At 52.6% G+C, this 19520-nt stretch overlaps 1 protein-coding gene across 3 annotated transcripts in view; it reads left to right on the top strand.

Moving 5' to 3' along the window:
- TBC1D2B (TBC1 domain family member 2B) overlaps window positions 1-18130 on the top strand; it is a 92588-nt gene extending 74458 nt beyond the window's left edge. For 2 of the 3 annotated variants that reach the window (XM_059056805.2, XM_067029444.1), the window contains 4 exons: window positions 333-450; window positions 8616-8801; window positions 10674-10795; window positions 14786-18130. In XM_059056805.2, coding sequence (XP_058912788.1) covers window positions 333-450; window positions 8616-8801; window positions 10674-10795; window positions 14786-14981 — 622 coding nt within the window. In that variant the 3' untranslated portion in view covers window positions 14982-18130. The remainder of the gene's footprint in view (window positions 1-332; window positions 451-8615; window positions 8802-10673; window positions 10796-14785) is intronic. The other variant, XR_010839740.1, reaches the window with a different exon arrangement.
- Window positions 18131-19520: the final 1390 nt, after the last annotated feature.

The following is a 19520-nucleotide window of genomic DNA, read 5'->3' on the forward strand; positions in this document are numbered from 1 at the left end:
CTTGAACAAAAAACTCAAAGAATTAGCTGCATTAGCAAAAATCTTATCATGAAAACATTTTAAAAAATGAGGCTGGCTGCTCACTGGGAAACAATTTCATCATCTTTAAACAAAAACCAAATGAAGGGGAGGGTGGATGTGGCTTTTGCTTCTCAAACTAGGAAATGCCACCCTCGCCAAGGAACACTCATTTAGTGTTTTTTCTTGGAGAACTAGAAGTTGCTGTGGCCGTGAGAGAGTGCAGCACACTGCAGAGCCTCTGTGAAGACGGCCGTGCTGCCCGGGTCTGGGCTAGGAGGCTGGCGCTCACCTTGTTCTCCGTTTGCTTGTAGATTGGTGGCAGTGGCCCTCCTATACTTGGAACAAGAAGACGCTTTCTGGTGTCTAGTCACCATAGTGGAAGTTTTCATGCCTCGAGACTATTACACAAAGACTCTTTTAGGATCCCAGGTACTTCTAAAAATATTGTGCTTCAGTCAAAACCTGTAGAATTAGAGCTGAAATGTGACCTGAATTAAGCCTTGGTGGGGGAGGCTTCGTGTGTGTGGACCCCTGAACAAGGTGCACACCTAGGCTGGGCCTGCCCTGGAGACTGGGCTGGGCTGCTTGTGAGCAAGTGCCAGGTCAGGCTCACTTAGCACCCTGGAAGCCAGCAGAGTGATTGCTACATCCAGAGAGAAACATACCAGGCCTGCAGACCTGCTCTGTGGTTACGGCTCAGCACTGTCTGCCTTGGGCTCAGCCTGCCTGGCCAGCTAAGCCACAATCCAGGGGTGCCTGGGGAGCTTAGTGTGTTAGCTTGGGATCTCCAAGATGCAGAGACCAAGGCAGAAGCAGATGTGCCAGGGATTCTGAGGAAAAAGACCTGTGAAGGATCTAGGGGAGGGACTGGGGAAGGCCTGGTGAACCCCCAGACCAGGGGAAGGAAGGAGGTTTGGGTAGATGGGAAAGATCCCAGCCTACTGTGAGGTTCTGAGAAAGTTTTGGCCATGCCCATGTGGCGTCCTCAAGCCAACATCACCTGTTAAAGGTGCACACGTCTCAGTGGAACGGGCTGCATTAGTGCCCTCCCTGCTCACTCACTGGCTGGAAGCAGCGGGGCAACATGGCTTCTGTAAACAAATGTGGTGATGGATCCAGAGGGGCAGCGCTGGGGCTGTCAGTACCGCCCACAGCAGGAGATCTAAACAGCACAGTTCATGCCCACCACGCCTGGAGTCTGAAGCCAGGGGATGGGTAGGATGATGTGGGCTGGGAGGGTCCAGGGGTTCTGTCTCCACTTGGGACAGTCCCGACTCTGGACCAGACCCTTGGCCGTTGCAGCCCAGGGCATCTCTTCCCTATGCTGGGCTGGGAGTGCTGCCATCACTGGCTTCTGTAATGGCCTTTCCCTGCTTCCCCACTGGCAACCCTCTTGGTCTGACATTTGGTCCAGTCCTGCCCAAGAGCCTTTTTTTCTCTTGACCGCAGCTGTGCCTGTGTCTGTGCTTCGTTGCATCCTCTTCTCCAGGCTTGTGCCAGTGCTTGGCCTGCCTGCTCACAGCCACTCCTTGCCCTCCCCTGCTCTACTCCTGTGCTGACCACTGGGCTCGCAGGCTGTCTCCCAGCTCCTGTGTTGGCCAGCGGAGGAGGGCGCGGGAGCTGAAGGCAGTTTTCTCCCTCTCCGTCCTGGAGAGGGAGAAAACTCCCACTGCCTCTGCCGGTGACTGTCTCCTCCGTGGTGCCAGCTCCTGTCTGACGGGTTCTTCATGCCAGCGGGGACCTCCCTGCTCCAGCCTGGGGGTGGCTTCCTGCCCTGGCCTCTGGGCTGCCTCACCAACTGTTTGGTTTCTCAGCTTTTCCGTCACCAGTGTGACTGTTGCCCTGGGCAAATCCCTGTTATAACTGTTTAGTGTGGCTTCTGTTTGCCTAGTTGAGCCCTGAATTTTACTTTCTATTTGCCTTTCTGCCTTTGGAGGGATCCTCATTACTGCCCTCTGTTACCACCTGTACTGCCCCCTCACCCGCTAGTTCCCCCGGCGAGGAACTCGAGTCAGCCTGCCCCACTCCTCCTCCTCTGTCTCTGTGTCCCTGGAGTTGCTGTTTCTAATCACTGCCACCTGCCTGGTGGCTCTCAGATCTGTTCTCTCATTCGCTCCTCACTGTTAGGTCACCATCCCCTCTCCTGCATCACTGCAGTTGCCTCGTCTCCTCTCTTCCTGCCTTCACTCACCCAGTCCCTCTATCCGCCTCACTCACAGATTCAGCCACATCCTCAAGGCTCCCCGCCCCGCCCCCCCCACCCCCTTCCGGGCAGAGTCCAGCCTCCTTCCACACCCTGACCTGCCTGCTGGGCTGCTGGGAGCGCAGCATGCCCTGTGATGGAGCCCTTGTCCTCTGGTGGTACCCCATTCTCTGTGTACTTTTGTACACAGTTCCACTACCTAGACCCCACTGCCCCGCTTACCTCCCTAGAAAGCTGCTGCTCAGCCTGAGCTCATGTGCCTCTTCCTCTGTGATACTTTCCTGCCTTCCCAAAGCTGACTTCAGGGCCTGCTCCCGTTCCCAGGCCTCGGTGACACTGGTTATCTTCCTGGGTCGTTGTGCGTGCTTGCTTGTCTTCCAGCTGAAGGGCTGCAGCCCTGTCTTTCATTTTAGTGTCTCTTGCACCCAGAAGTGAGTGTCTGAATTCACGTGAGCTCTCTGCCCAGGGAAAGGGAGCCCCAGCCCGTTGCTAGCAGCCACATGGCTGCACAAAGCCATGTGAGTGGAGGTATGGTTATCCCCATTTTACTTGGGAGAAAACTGAGGATCAGATCCACTAAGCATCTTGCCTGAGGTACCACCACGGAGAGCCCAAGCTGGGGTTTGGCCTCAGGCATCTGTGGCTCTGGGCCCAAGCTCTCCCCCTGCCCCGCCACTGCCTCTTGGAGTGCTGTGGGAGGACGGCAGGAGGGTGAGCTTTGCCCTTCCTACAGAGCGGGCTTTCCGTTGGGTTCCTGTCCCAGCTTCATGGATGTCACCTGATCCCAGAGAAGCCCATCTGGTCTCCCTGTGATCGCTTCACTTTGCTACTAGAGACTAGTTCTTGTTAAAATAGTGGGTAAACTAGTAGGAAATGAACAGCAGTGGGAAGAGGCATCTGGCACAGTCAGGTGCGAATAAAGAGCCAGTAAAGAAAGTTTTATGTGTTCATGGACACCTGGAAGCTGGTAGCTTCACAATTTCAGATGACTCAGTGTTTCTGAGTGAGAAAAATGAAGCACTGATCTTTCTCAGCTCCACTGAGGTGTGCTCGGTGTGCTTGGGCTCGGGGTTACATGGCCGGGTTGGAAGACCCGCCCTGTCCTGGAGCTGTGGAGCTTGGCTACAACACTTAACACCTCTGTGCCTCAGTTTCCCTGTCTGTAAGATGAATGTCATATTCTCCTCTTCTAGAGTGTCTGAGGTTGAATTCAGATGATGCATTAAAAGAGCTTAATATGCTTAGAACACTGTAAAAAGTCAATAAAATTATTATTAATAGTGTTATTACAGGCAGAAGGGGAAGACCTATTTTAAGTATGTGAATTTAAGACAAAATTTGCCTCACATTGTCACATCAACATAAATGTAAACTCTAAAGAGACATTTTCCCTGACTTTAAGGGTTTTTTAAAAAATGTTTGGTTGCATTGGGTCTTCGTTGCTGAGTGTGGGCTTTCTCTAGTTGTGACGAGCGGGGGCTACTCTTGGTTGTGGAGCATGGGCTCTAGGCGCATGAGCTTCAGTAGTTGTGGCGTGTGAGCTTCAGTAGTTGTGGCTTGCGGGCTCTACAGCGCAGGCTCAGTAGTTGTGGCGCACGGGCTTAGTTGCTCCGTGGCATGTGGGATCTTCCCGGACCAGGGATCGACCCCATGTCCCCTGCATTGGCAGGTGGATTCTTAACCACCGTGCCACCAGGGAAGTGTCCCTCCCCCTGACTTTAAAAGTAATAGATGCTCTCTGAAGTTAGGTAATACAGAAATATATATTAAGAAAATGAAAAATCACCTGTTATCCTACCAGCTTGAGAATCACAGTTAGCATTTTGATATATTTCCTTTATACTTTTTCCCAATACATTTAGGTATCCAAATTGAGAGACTGATTATCCTGGCTGGTTCACATGACAGCATGAGCATTTTCTCACATAGTTATATAGTTTTTAACCATCATATTTGGTGACTGTAATATTCCACTGGCTGAATGGACTTGAGGTATTTAACCATTCTTCTATGATGGACATTGCATAAGGCCACTCTTAAAATGTGGATGGCTTTGTGTGTGCAGTCAGCCCCCAGCGCTGTACTTTGCAAATCGCTGTCAGCCACATCCTGCCAGAGCCCAGTGCCTGAGCCCCTTAACGCTGTGCTGCAGTCCAGATGCTCAGCAGCTTCTCCGTCAGTTCAGTGCACATTGTGCACCAGGACCTCGCTAGGCACTGAGGACACAGAGATGAATACAGTCATTCCACGTCCTCTTGAACTGAGAGGGGCTGAACAGAGGCCCGAGCAAGTGTCCCTGGCAGCCTGCCCCATGCCAGCCGTCTGCCAAGCACCCGGCAGCCTCGAGAACAAGACGCCATCTGCCACCTACCTGGGAGGAGAGGTGTGTGCCTCGTTCTTCTCCCATTTCAAGGCCAGCTGACTGGCCCCTTCCTCTCAGGCACTTTCAGCCCAGTCCCTCTGGGCAGAGTGCATCGCATCGCCATCACTTGGGCCAATGGTCAGCTGTCTGTGTCCCTTGCCTGTTTATAACCCCTTAAAAGTAGCACCTTGGGGGCTTCCCTGGTGGCGCAGTGGTTGAGAGTCCGCCTGCCGATGCAGGGGACACAGGTTCGTGCCCCGGTCCGGGAGGATCCCACATGCCGCGGAGCGGCTGGGCCCGTGAGCCATGGCCGCTGAGCCTGCACGTCCAGAGCCTGTGCTCCGCAACGGGAGAGGCCACAACAGTGAGAGGCCCGCGTACCACAAAAAAAAAAAAAAAAAAGTAGCACCTTGTCCTGTTGTCTCTTGTCCCCAGCACTGGCCAGTGCCAAGCATGAAGTGTGTGCAAATATGTAGTCATTGTTTAAATGTTGAGGGATGGAATAGCACCAGCAGAAAAGAAGACCCATCACTAGTGAGTGATGCTGACCCTGCCCAGTGGGAGGAGCTGGGCTTCCAGGAAGCTGACCGAAGAAGACGTCCAGGAGTGGCCTGTCATCGTGGCTACCACACATGCACGTGTGGGATGCTTTTACAACTTGCCTTTCAGTTGTTGGTCCACCTATCAGACTTTTACAGAGGTGGGGAGTGGATGTGGATGAGAAGGTGAGAGACTGATACTTTTTGCACACTACGAGATGGTTTTATAACTTTAAAAAAAAATAAATTTATTTATTTATTTTTGGCTGCACTGGGTCTTCGTTGCTGCACACAGGCTTTCTCTAGTTTCAGCGAGTGGGGGCTACTCTTCATTGCAGTGTGCGGGCTTCTCATTGCGGTGGCTTCTCTTGTTGTGGAGCACAGGCTCTAGGCACACGGGCTTCAGTAGTTGTGGCGTGTGGGCTCAGTAGTTGTGGCTCACAGGCTCTAGAGCGCAGGCTCAGTAGTTGTGGTGCAAGGCTTAGTTGCTCCGTGGATCTTCCCGGACCAGGGCTCGACCCTGTGTCCCCTGCATTGGCAGGTGGATTCTTAACCACTGCACCACGAGGGAAGTCTTATAAATTCTTACATTCTTTTGTTTTTTAAGTCTTCTAAGAAAACTTAATTATAATTCATTTCAGCAAATTTAGATCTTCAGAATTTTGTCTCTTCTAGTCAGAAAGCAAACTGGACAAAAATGTATGTTTCCAAACATGATTTCTGTATTTTATCCTCTGTGCACCCTAGGGTGACTTTACAATGCTTTAGAATCATTTCTTTTTTTTTTTTTTTTTGCTGTACGCGGGCCTCTCACTGTTGTGGCCTCTCCCGTTGCAGAGCACAGGCTCCAGACGCACAGGTTCAGTGGCCATGGCTCACGGGCCCAGCCACTCCGCGGCATGTGGAATCTTCCCGGACCGGGGCACGAACCCGTGTCCCCTGCATCGGCAGGCGGACTCTCAACCACTGCGCCACCAGGGAAGCCCCTAGAATCATTTCTGTAAAAAATGTTTTTTAGTTTTTTAAGTTACTTTGCCTTTTAAAATTTTAAATTTCAACCAATGATACCTACTTGAAACTATGTAACATTCTTTTTTTAAAAAAATTTTTTGACTATAATGGCTTCTATATTTTTTCAAAAAAGCAAACCTTCCCAAAAGGATAAACAATCGAGTTTTTCAAAGTTTTGGATTGTCCTAAACAAAGACATTTTAAAATGTCATTTTAACATTTATCTAGATTGTTTTTAGTTATTTTAGTATCCTAGTAATCCCAAGAATTATCACATCTTCTATCTTACCTTGACTGATATGCACGTGAAAGTCTGGCAGGTTTTTCTGGGATCCATTCCTAGGAGTAGACTTGCTGTAGGGTGAGTCTTCCTGTTTCCTGGGTGTTGCCGGATTGCTCTCCTAAATGGTTGTACTGGTTTACACTCCCCTCACAGTGCACCATTCAGGGAACGCTAATGAGGTGATATACTTCCCGTGCAGTGCAGCTGGCTCTTCCTCGCTACTCTCGTTCCTGGACGGCCTGGCTTTGGCCCATTGTGCATCTGTGGCTTGCTTTCCTCTGCTGGTCTCTTTTTTTCTCGCGGTTTCACCACTTACCTAAGGTGACCTCACTCCACCCAGGCCCTGGAGCCTCAGCCTCGGGTCTCTGGTGGGCTGCAGTTATCCTGCTGCAGATGCCCCTCGGGCACCAGCCTGTCCCAGTCTCCCCCAGCCCAGCCCTCATCCCTATGATCCGGCCTCGGGGAGCACACTCTGCCCTCTCCATGCCCCTGTGGGAAGCCTGTGTATTCTGAGCACCCCTCCTCCTTACCACTGACAGCAGAGGGGTCCGCAGGTTCATACAGACTTTACCTCTGCACAGTTCTGATCCAGGTGCTCCTCTCCTCCCACCGCCTTTCCTTGGTTCACATTTTCATCACCTCTGCCCCGGGTGTGGTGGGGCCTCCATGGGGCCTTGCTTCCCCTTCAGCTTGGCCCCGTTTCAGGTGGAGAGATGGATCTAAAGTACAGATCCAACCACGTCACTCTCCTGCTTAAAGCCTCTTAACGCTTCTCCTTCATTGCTTTCTGCACTTTTCAAACATGAGTAGTTGGTATTGGCACTAGCTTTTTTTGTTTTTTTCATCAAATTAAGTTGGATAGAGTAGAATTGAGGCATCAAAGTGTGTCCTACTTTGTGAGGTTAAGTATTGTTTGTGAGTTTGTTTCTCTTCTGTGCACACAGACTAAGTGATGGCTGATGTATATTTTCTTGTGGGTCACAGACAAAGGCTGGAAAAGCCCCTGGCCTGTAGGTGAGGTCTGCCCCCCAGGGACCTGGTGCTTCTGCCGGGCTGGGCTGCGTCCTTCTCAGCCCTTCTGCCCAGAATCCTGTGCTCCCACCGCAGGGCTGTTCTCCTCCAGGCTTGGCTGGGACCCGTCCGGGGCTCTGTAATGCTCTGTAAACACATCTCTACCAAGCCCTGGTGGCCACAGCTATCGTAACAGTCCATACATCTGGCTTCCCCACTCGTCTTTTAGCTCCTAGAGGTCAGGGCTGAACCTGATTCAACTCTCTGCCCAGCACTGGCCCCTGCTTGACACAGAGCATGGAGGGGTAACAGCCACCTTTTTTTTTTTTTTTCTTTTTTTGCGGTACGCGGGCCTCTCATTGTTGTGGCCTCTCCCATTGCGGAGCACAGGCTCCGGACGCGCAGGCTCAGCGGCCATGGCTCACAGGTCCAGCCACTCCGCGGCATGCGGGATCCTCCCGGACTGGGGCACGAACCCGTGTCCCCTGCATCGGCAGGCGGACCCCCAACCACTGCACCACCAGGGAAGCCCCAGACACCTATTTTGATATGTGTTTACCTAAGTCTCATGTAATCTTCACAATAGCCCTGGGAGAAGGAGATCATTAACTGTTTTCCAGATGAGGCACAGAGCTGTCTAGAACATAATCTGTCCAAGGCCACCCAGCTAGAAAGTGGTAGAGCTGAGAGCCAAACTCAGGTCCAGCTGACTCTGGAGTCCTTGCTCCCTCACTGCCCCACACAGCCCAGTAAATATTTGGATGTGGTGATACCGTACTTCCTCTTTGGCCCGGGACTCGGGTATATGGCCCTTTGTAGCAGCACCCTCTGTATTTCCACATGGATTAGCAAGACTCCACCGGCTCTGCAGCAGCCCATTTTCATGGGGCATTTTGAGTACAGGGGTGGCTTTCAGGCCACAGAACCCACCCCCATACCCTGTGGAAAGGATGACTGTCAGGGGGCACTTGGTGAGCACCTGCAGTGTGCAAGGTCAGCTGCTTCTCGGGCTCACCCCAGAGTGGGTGCAGAGCAGTCCACGCTGGGGTGAGCCCACCGCGCATTTGGAACAGCTGCGCTGCTGTGTGTTGTGATGGGCCTGCAGCCCCTCCGGGGCCCCCGATGGCCTGCTCGCTCAGTGCAATGGCAGCCCCCATACACTTCTCCCCTTCGCTCCCTCTCCAGGTGGACCAGCGGGTGTTCAGAGACCTCATGAGTGAGAAGCTGCCTCGACTGCATGCCCACTTTGAACAGTACAAAGTCGACTACACCCTCATCACGTTCAACTGGTTTCTGGTGGTGTTTGTGGATAGCGTCGTTAGTGACATCCTTTTTAAAATATGGGACTCTTTCCTTTATGAGGGACCAAAGGTGGGTCTGCTTGCTGCATGGCTCCACGGGCAGTGGCAGCAGAGGGGCCGGCTTAGCTGGGACGTATGAAGGGCGGCAAGGGGCAGAGTGATCCCAGCACCAGGCGCCGCTGGAGCTTGGTCTGGGGTCACAGGAGACTGCAGTCATTTGCTCGTTTATCAGAAACATTGAGTCTCTGCCAAACCCTGTGCCAGGCATGGGGGCTTTGATGGTTTGTGGTCTGAGGCTCAACTTCTGTCAAACAGGTGGTGGTCTTATCCCCACTGTATGGATGAGGAGGTAGAGGCCCAGAGTAAACAGAGGATCAGGAGCAGACTCAGGGGGCCAACTTCAGAGCCCTACTGCCCACAAGCCTCCCAGCCAGTCTGTTTTATGTTTAAAAAAAATCAGTTTGTGAGTAACACATGATAAACTCAAATCGTGTAACTAAGGGTGTGCAGTAGAAAAGAGAGCCCCAGTCTCCTAGCCGTTCTTCTCAATGTACTGTATCTTTTTTTTCAAGGTATTTTATGTATATCTAAAACATGTTTTAAAAATTTATTATTTATTGGTGATAGTTTCATACATATCAGGGCATATAGATCTGGCTCTTTTTTTTTTTTTTTTTTGCCGTACGCAGGCCTCTCACTGCTGTGGCCTCTCCCGTTGCGGAGCACAGGCTCCGGACGCACAGGCTCAGCGGCCATGGCTCACGGGCCCAGCCACTCCGTGGCATGTGGGATCTTCCCCGACCGGGTCACAAACCCATGTCCCCTGCGTCGGCAGGCGGACTCTCAACCACTGTGCCACCAGGGAAGCCCTGGCTCTTTTTTTTTTTTTTAACTTCATAGTTATCTCCTTCTACAGATGAACCAGAAATTTACATAACAGTCCCCTGATGATGGACACTTACATTGTTTCCAGTCTCTTGCCACTTCACACTGTGCTGCCATGACTCCTTATAATTGTCTTTCTATAGGTTTAGTCCTAGAAGTGGAAGTGCCAGGTCCATGGTAAATCCAGAATCAAAGGACCCTATAGTTTTCATCGAGAATGCCAAATTGCCCTGCGGAAGGGCCTCACCAATTTCTACTCCCACCACCAAAGTTTGAGTGTGTATATTACCCCACACTCTGTCCAGTACAGTGCATTATCAACTTTTAAATCTAGTCTGTCATTATTGAAAAGAATTCTCAACCGGGGCTTAAACAGTGTTCCCTATTGGGCCACAGGTAGGGATGTTAAGATAAAGATCATCTATTTAAACTCTGTAAATATTGTTTTCTAAATAAGAGAAAGTTCAGGTTGGTGCAAGCCAGCCAGTGCCCTTACATGTGGGCGAAGCAGTTTGTTCCAAAGCTGCTTGAACTTGCAGGACCACCAGGAGTCCATTCCCTCTGGCCTCAACACAGTGACCCAGAAACAAATCAGTTTAAAAAAAAAAAGAAAAATTTATTTTCTTTCACCATATTCAGAAGTCAGAAATTCAGATCCTAGTTTCAGTAGGTGAGATAAAAACTGCCTCTGGTGGTAGAGCTTTCTAAGAGTTTCAGAATCAGAGGACCCTGGTTTTGATTTAATTTAAAAATTATTTCTAGTTCTATATAGCTTATTGACTAGAAATGTGAGCTAAATGTGGAAGGATTCCACAAAGATTCTACTCCTTAAGGGAATTTTTGGTTTGGGCTGAAGTGTTGCTGAAAACCACCAAAGAGTTGAAAACTTTTTTCTGTTAAGAAAGGCACTGGTGGAAATTGCACCTCAGGTCAAGCGTCTGCCCTAGGGCAGGCCGTGCAAGCTGCTCCCAGGGCCCAGGGAGGCCTTCCATCCCTGGAGCCGGTGCCTGGAGCCACGGTGCTTCTCTACTCATAGATTTCCCTGTTCTTTCCACAGGTTATCTTCCGCTTTGCCCTGGCACTTTTTAAATACAAGGAAGAGGAGATCCTGAAATTGCAAGATTCAATGTCCATATTCAAGTATCTCCGTTACTTCACTCGCACTATCCTTGATGCTAGGTGAGTCCTTGGGGGAATCCCCCAATGTCCAGGAGGGCAGGGATCCTGACCTCTGCTTCCTTGAGTACAGACTGTCCCGGCCGTCTCAAACCCAGAGACTTCTCAGGTGTGCAGTGGTGAGAGAGGGCGCTTCCTCCCAGGGGAAAGGGGGAAAGGAGTGGGAACACCCAGCGGCCTCCAGAGACTGGGGAGGAACTAAGATGAAAGATGCTTTTATCCTTTATTCAACAAGCATAAATCCCAGCAACCAAAGCACATTATTTGTCTAGTGAGCACTTGCTGAGTATCAACCACACGGCAAGCCCTCTGCCAGGCATTGAGGATGGTAGATGAGGAACAGGCCCTGTCCTTGAAGAACGTGTGAGGAAGTGTTACAGCATGGTTTGCTCAGAGCTGTAGTGGAGGAAGCCCAGCGATGGGGCAAGTGCTGGAGGAAGGCCCCGTGGCCTGGGCCAGGCAGGGGTGGTGGGGAGTGGGCAGCCCGGCAGAGGGGCTCAGGAGCCGCGTGCTCGCAGGGCTGTGGGCGCGCGCAGCCTGTCTGGGGGAACTGCTGCAGTGGCTCGGCCAGGGTGGGGCTGGCGTGGCAGGGATCGGGGCTGGGCTGGAGCAGAGCTGGGATGCCCAGGACCTTGTGCTTCATCCTGAGTGTTGGGAAGTCCCTGCAGGGTTAGACACCAAAAGGGCACGTCAGGTTGGAGCAGGATTGGCAGCAGACCAGGGGGTCCCAGTGAGAGGTGGTAGCCTGCAGCAAGGTGCCCCCAGAGATGGAAAAGAGGGGGCAGATTGAAGGGGGTGGAGAAGGAATTTGAACTTCGAAGTCCCCTGGCTTCCTGGCCTGGGCAGCTGAGCATTCAGGAATCTCTTCACCCCCTCGCTCCCCAGCCACACACTTTTTGCCTCTTCTGAGCCACCCTCGTTGCCCCTGAACTACAGTTGGCAGCTGCTCTGGCCCTGATGACCAAGGCTGGGTTCTCCAGGGGATTTCTGTGGACCTGCTGCTGATTGGGCAAGTGAGGGCGCATGTCCCTGCGGACCACAGAGGCAGCGCTAACGTTCGCTGTGCCGAGGTGCTGGGAGCTGCCCGTACTGCACGGGAATGGATCCCTGCAGCAGACTTGTAGCCTCTTGAAAACCACAGGAGTCCTTTCACTGAGAAACATTTGGAGCTTATTAATGTTTTTCAAACTCTGGTGACTGCCAGCCATAATAAGAACATTTTATCTCACAACCTAGGACACACATACTGGAGTGTATATAACTGAAACAAAAGAATTTGTTGAAATATTTCCAGTGCTTGCCAAAGATCTGTGCTGTACCCTCTGATATATTTTCTAAATACACTGTATATTGCATATTTAAAATGCTCATCATGACTCACTCAGTTGATTCCTTGATCCACTGATGGGTGACAACCTACTTGACAAACACCAGTTGCCCCACCATGATGCTCACCTGATGGGGAGGGAGGGCTTCTCTCCTTGGCTGACGTAGGGAGAGGCGGCTGGATAGCATCCAGGCCTCTGGTCAGCCAGGAGTGGCTGAGGGCTCCGTTGCTGCAGGAGTCTTGTGGCAGGAGAGCGTGTGGGGCCAGAGAGGGGGGAAGGAGGACCATTCCCCTGTGGTTCTCTTGAGTGAGGCCAAGGGACCAGGGAGGTGGACGCTGGGAGAATGCTGGCTGAGGCCATACCTGGCTTCCTTGGGTGTCACCACTATCATTAGGATCTTTTACTTGGGAAGTGGATTTTTAAGATGTTTTCAGGCTTATTGCTATATCAACAATAATAGGATATCCAAGAATAATGTTTGCCTGTGAAAGATTGATGCTGAGTCCTGGGGTGAACCTTGAGAGCATTTGTTAATCTCACGTCGGGTCAAGATGACAAGAGTGGCGTTCAGTGAACTTCACTCCAACAGCTAATGCGTGTGGAGAGCATCCTGCTCAGCCCCTAACAGTTTTGTGTGGGTTGTCAGTGCTGCTGGGTGGCAGAGACGCAAGGGGTGGTGGGCCTGGCGGTAGTCGTCCCTCTACTGTCGCAGGCAGAGCTGGGATACGGTCCGTCCTGCGCACTCCTGCAGCGCCACCTGGTGAGTGGCTTTCGTGCAGTTTCCCGTCCGTTTGCCGCAGGAAGTCTGCGTCCACTGGACCGAGTTCCCTGTGCGGCGGGATCACCTGTGGGTGTTGTTAGGACTGCAGATGCCCTGGCCCCACCTCTGGACTGGGGCCCCAGTATTTTAATAAGCTCCCCAGACTAGCGGTTCCAAGGAGCATCTACCTGCAGTGCCCTGATTGGTTCTGTGAGGAGGAGGCAGGCGACTCAGAGTGAGATGTGGTCAGGGGTGCGGTGCAACAAGATTAGACCCGTCTCTGAATCAGGACCTTCCGGGGCCTCTCACGTGCCAGGCGTTGTCTTCTGAACGTAGCTGACACAGGGCACTTTCTCATCTCTTGACAGCACCTGCCAGGCCCGAGGCAGAGCGGTGTGTAGTCCCTGCGCTGCCCCAGCCTGCGCTGATAGTGGCTGCCTGACGGAGGCAGTGGACAGTATCAATCTAATTCAGTGCTTTCTGTAGCAAGGAAGGGCCTGGACACTTGGATTTCAGGTGTATGGAGCCTGTGACTAATAGCTGTTGGAGAAAAGGGGCTGGTCATGCAGGCCTGGTTCCCAGTCTCCAGCCAGCATTTTGTTTCACAGAGACCCACACTGAGCAGGCCTTTCCTGCTCACGAGTTCTAGAACATGCTCTGGTGAGCTCGGCTCTTAAAGCCAGCCTTTCTGACCCTTTACCTCCTTGCAGGAGCATCCTCTGGCTTGGAGTGAAGCGTGTCTAAGGTGTGAGTGTTTAAAAATATAAGAGGGAGGGACTTCCCTGGTGGTCCAGTGGCTAAGACTCCGTGTTCCCAGTGCAGGAGGCCCGGCTTCGATCCCCGGTCAGGGAACTAGATCCCACGTGCCACAGCTAAGACCCGGTGCAGCCAAATAAATAAAATAAATAAATAAAATTTAAAACCATATGTAAGAGGGAGGGATGCTAAGGGCACGTACACTTACAGTAAAGGGCCTCGCGTGATGGAGTAGCAGCAGAGGAGCAAGTGGTGTTTTCTGACAGTCGGGGAGGAAGTCCTGTGACATTTCTGTTTCATCACAGCCTCTCCTGGGTCTGCAAGAGTGTCAGGCCTTAGATCCCTGATGCTGGGGCCTGCAGAAGGGAGGCGGGGGCTTAGTGTGCGAGGAACCGGCTTCTGTGACAATGCCAGACGGCTGTGGCTGCCGTGATTAGTGCTGGAAGCCGTTAGCCAGGCCCTGGGCACTCTCTAGTCCTGTTTTTATTAAACCGCTGGCCAGTGGCTAGGGGCAAGGTACCGTGATTTTAAAATATTTACTGTAGATGGGTGCCTTGATCTGGGGATAGTACGAAACCCACAAACTGCACGTCTCTACGTAGACTGCGTCCTGACACCTGTCACACCGCTGAGTCTGACAGTTATCCCCGGGTTTGCTCGGGCATCCGTGCATCCATTCACTCCCCATCAGTCCGTCCAGTGACAGAGCCTTTCTGAGCGTGCCCTGCGCCAGGTTCCGAGAACTCAGAGGCACTTGGCCCTCACCTTCGCTGAGCACGTGCCAGACCCCATCCTGGTGCTCACCGGCGGCAACTTGAGTAACCCCATGCCCAGGAGGCAGCACCGTTGTTATCTCAATGTACAGATGAGGAATTGGGGGCTGGAAAGGGGGGTCACTTTCCCTGTTCTGCATCCCCTGGGGAGCGCGCGGTGGAGCTGGCGTCTGGATCCAGGCAGGCGTTCGGGGGCCACCCCTGCAGCCTCTGCGTGAGCGCTGGCCTCCCAGTGACGTATCTACGTCAGGCCCTCAGCATGGTGTCCGGGGTCCGCCTCTCCACACCCCCAGGCCTCCAGGCTGCGCTGCAATGAGTGCTGTGAGCTCTCGCCTGAGCACCCCTGATGCTCTGTCTCTGTGCTGTGTCCTGCCAGGAAGCTGATCGGTATCTCCTTTGGGGACCTGAACCCATTCCCCCTGCGCCAGATCCGGAACCGGCGCACCTACCACTTGGAGAAGGTCCGGCTGGAGCTGACGGAGCTGGAGGCCATCCGGGAGGACTTCCTGCGTGACCGGGACACCAGCCCTGACAAGGGCGAGCTGGTCAGCGACGAGGAGGAGGACTCCTGAGTCCCACCCCACTCCCGGGCCCGTGACGCTGCTCTTCCTGCCTTCACAACCAAAGTGTGCCAAAAGGGTGAACTGCAGAGATGTTTCTGCTCGTTTCAAAGCCAGAATGTAACATCCGTGGTCTCTGGAAGTCTGCTGGGCAGATTTCCAAAGCCACACTGCACTTTCTCATTTCCACTCGGGGTGGGGGTCTAATCTGTTTACAGCCATCTTCATGCCGTGGCACGTGGTTACTCGTATCCCGTCACGCTTTCCGCCTGATCAGTGCTTCACTAGGCTTATAGCTGGCAATTTTCAAGAGCCTATTTACAGCATCTGTCAGCTTTGTTGGTGACTCTGCGCTTAGAAAACCTTACGTGGGCCATCTCCCCTTGTGGTATCTCCTGTACGTAGTGGGCTGTTGTGGGCAATGTTTTAAGCAGTTGCTGTGGAGGATGCCCACTGCACCTCACACACTCCTGGGCCAGAGTCTGACTGCTTTGGGTGGCATAAGGTTGGTGTGAATAAAGGGACTTCCTTAGGAAAGCAAGCACATCCCTTTTTCAGAAACGGCCTATAGAACGCCCACATAGACCTTCTGCTGGCGGCTTCAAGGTGCTGGCCGTGCCCCATTTCTGGGATAGCTTTTGCCCTTCCATGCACAGCCTTTCAAATAGTAACTCCCAACCTGCTGGGGGAGGGCCTGGCTCTCCAGGCACCACACGCTCACTGTCCGCACAGCTCCACGAGGCTCTGTGCAAACCTCTTCTTTCCATCTGAGAGTTGACCCTTGGTTCATTCGACATGTGTGGATGGGATTCCAAGGAAACTGTGGATCATCATCCTACAAAGCAGGCCCACCCTTGGGCCGGCCTTGGTTGAGGGGATGGAGGAAGCTTTTCTGGGGGTGCTTTGCAGGGCAGCGGTGCAGTTGCAGAGTGAATGCTGTTGGGCAGCTGGAAACCGTGGCTTCCTCAGGAACAACCGGTATGTCTGGCTGGGATGGCAGGAGGCCGGCTGCCAGGGCCTGGGCTGGGAAGCCTTCACTTGAGGTCAAAGGTTTGGTGAGCCCTCCCAGACGCGTCCCCTCCCCACTGTCACTCAGAGGCATCCTTGTTCTCAGCAGCTGTCCTCCCCTGTGGGGTCACCGTCGCTCCCAGTATGAGGCTGCCTAGGTGATTCTGGGACTTAGAGCACTACCTTTCTGAAGGCCTGGAAAGAAGCTTTGCGCAAGGAAGGTTATTTTTGCTTAATCACTCTGTGGACCATCCCTGATGTGTTGATATGAGAGAATGTTTCCTGGACAGTATTACTCAAATAGGAAAGAAAATTTTAAGTGGATTTTTTTTACACTACCTGGAAAAAATTGGAAATCATCCTTAGTTGATACAAAACACAGACTATTGAAGCAGTGTAATTTGAAGCAGCACTTTTTTCATAAGCATGTTTTTTGTTTTTTTCTCTCTCAACCTTCTAGCAGTATCATAGCTAGGATGGCATTTCAGCATACTAGACTAAGCTCAACTTTTCTGTCTTTGGTTAAGCTGGTTAATTTGATTTCTCACTGTACAGGGAGCTGGCCTCTGTATGTTGCCAAAAGCCTTTGTCTGTTTTCAGGTGTCAAAAACGTATTTTATCATTGTTTTGGTCTTTGGGAGCAGCTGTTTGAGGCCTGCCGTTGTCAGGAAGTCGTCTTGTGAGTTGGGCTGCAGCCTCGCCACTCTCCACAGACCCCCACAGGACCACTGGGGCTGCTGGAGACCGCCTCCCGGCCCCCACCTCCCACACCTGCTCTCAGCCTAGCAGCCAGCAGCCCAGGAGGTGCAGTAGGAATGGGGTTGGGGCCCCACAGGTCATCTCCAGCTTCCTTGAGACTTTAGTTTCCAAGCTGATTTCCCCCCGGGAACTGCTGTGTCCTGTGGGCTAAAATGCTGCCTTTAGGAATAAGCTTGTTTTGTCTGTTCTGCCTTGAAAAGACTCATCTTAAAAGCACCTGAATTGGGCCCAGGGACCAGGTGTGTGTGGGTGGTGTCAGCCATGCCCTGAGTGGTGGTGGTGTGTTAGTATTTCCAGGCTGTTAGCATCAGTGGTCAGGCAGTGGGCATGGGAGAGCAGAGAGATTGTGGAGGAAGTGGACCAGGAACCCTTGCTAGGAGGTTCACCTCTCTGGAATAAAGCGCTAGGTGTCTAGAGGGTGGGAGAGGGAATGCTTGGCCCGATTCCAGACTGGGGACAGGATGGAGCTGATTCCTTCCTCCAGAACTGTCGGGTTTGGTCACACTATTCTGAGCCAACGCTTCCCCTCTCCTTGTGCTGTTGAGGAAAGAGCTGCTCTGTATCTTCCACTGCCTCCCCCGCTGGTCCCATGGGGAGGGCCATTCTGACAGGTGCTAGCCTGGGGTGGGGCAGCCTCCAGCCTGCTTCCCAGGCGCACACACCACGGCCAAGGGGAGCCACGCTCATCACACCAGGTGGGAACTGCCAGCTTTCCTGTTGGTGAGTTGTTTTGTGTGGGTTGAATGTTTGTTAATACTTTTGTATATTTTCACTACAGTTTATATTTTTATAGGCTATTTTTTATCAGGGTTTTCTAGATTATGTACATCTATTTTATATAACAAGTTATTCTGTATGCGCGACTCCTTTGTGCGTATTTATGTAAACCGGAGCCTCCGGAATCGCTCTGCACCTCTGTGCCATCTCTGACCTCTATCTAGCCTTGACCATCACTGACTTCTCCTTACGTATGCATGGGCCCACTTCTCACCCCAGGTAGCCTCGGGGCTACTTGCAGTCATGCTGACAGCTGTCCGACAGCAGCCAAGACTGTTGAGTGCTGGGAACAATTCTGGTTTCTACATTATATTGATATAGGAAGTACTCTAGGCAAATAGCCAGTCTTTTTTTTTTTTTTTTTTTAAACTAAATGTATTACTGCACAAATCCCTACTCCTCACTTTGCACGGTGTTGCCTTTCTGCCTGTGTTCTGGGCAGCTGGGCATGCCTGGGGCCGTCCTTGCAGGCAGGAGGCCGGATGCCAGCAGTGGAGGACTCGGGGCATTGCCAAGTGACTCTTTCCTTTTATGTCATAGCAGCTTCTATGCTTATCTTCAAGTTAAATTTTGGAATTGTCATACTAAAAGGCAAAATAAACAACTAATTTGTATAACCTTCTGGTTTGAAATGCAGTTAGTCACTTGTGATGGGACTCAGCCGCAAGGGCTCGAAGGTGCCTCAGGGCTTATGGGGGTGGGGGTGGGGGTGGGGGTGGGGTGGGGCTCTCGACCTTACAGCTGGGTGTTTCTGCATCCCTGTCTTTGGTTTGCTCTGGGCAGGTGGGACAGAATGCCTGGGGGGCCCTTGAAGCCACGGCCAAGCTGCAGGTGAGGGCTGGGGGCACTGGGTTCGGCCAAGAGCCAGGAGCTGGAGTTCCCTGTGTCCAGAGCAACCCCCAGCCACAGGGTGGCAGGCACCCCTCCTCCCACCAGCTGTGACATGCCCTGCCTGAGTCATGGGTTGTTTGCCTGCGGCCTAGGCTGACAGCTCAGGCCCAGCTGCCACCTGGGACACCACTCCCCGCACCCGCCATCATCGGAAAAACACGAGAATGATTAAGACCAAATGTCTTTCCACAGTGTGACAGTGGGGTGGGGGCGGGGAGGAGCTCCAGTGAGGATTCCCAGACAGAGCAGGCTGGTGAGTCTGTATCCTCCTGGGACACGGATTCAGTGAGGCTAGGGGTTCCTGAGGTCACAGCACACAGCAGTGGCACAGCTGTGACTGGGACCCCAGTGCTAGCCCCTGCTCAGTGTGTGGGTCAGGGACCCGCAAGTAGAGGCCCTGCTCCCTGTCCCTCGTAAGGGGTTGCTCTTGTGACAGTGCAAATCCCTAGGAAGCCATTCATTACTCACAGCATGGGTCTCCAGGGCCTCCTTTGGCCAGCTGGGCTGCTGCAGACAGACAGGAAGCAAGCCTGACCCCCCCCCACTCTCGGACAGTGCGGTGACGCTTGGACTCACGCAAGCCCCAGACTGCTCTCTGCAAAGCTACCGTGGGGCCTGCTCAGGCCATCTTCCTACCTGGTCAGAGGGGTCAGCCGCTGGGGGTGGCCCAGAGCTCAGAGCAGGAGATGATGGGAACTTGAGGCCTGTGTAGTCAGGGCATATGCCCTTGTGCCAGTCACCTCCCTCTCAGAGCCTTGGGCTTCTCATCTGAAAATGGGGTACTCCAGCCCCATGGGGTGTGTTGATTACATAGGGTGTGACGTGTGATCAGAGAATGGGAAAAGAGAGAGCTGGGCGCTCCAGCGCGCTTCTAACCCTTGGAGGGGCCAGCCCTGGGACAGACACTTGCTGATTGCTTCAGCCTCTGATACTGTTTCTTGGTCTCCATCCCCAAGGAGTGATTTTCAATCCGCCCCCCCGCCCGCAACACACACACCCAAGCCGTGAGTAGCCACCACACACACAGCTCCAGAACCACCATTCACATCCCAGTCTGTGAACGGCAGATGCCGTAGAACAGAATGAGAGTGGAGGTCACCCATTTGGAGAAAAGGG

Source organism: Kogia breviceps, chromosome 3 (assembly GCF_026419965.1).
Source record: "Kogia breviceps isolate mKogBre1 chromosome 3, mKogBre1 haplotype 1, whole genome shotgun sequence".
In the NCBI taxonomy this organism is placed as follows: Eukaryota; Metazoa; Chordata; class Mammalia; order Artiodactyla; family Physeteridae; genus Kogia; species Kogia breviceps.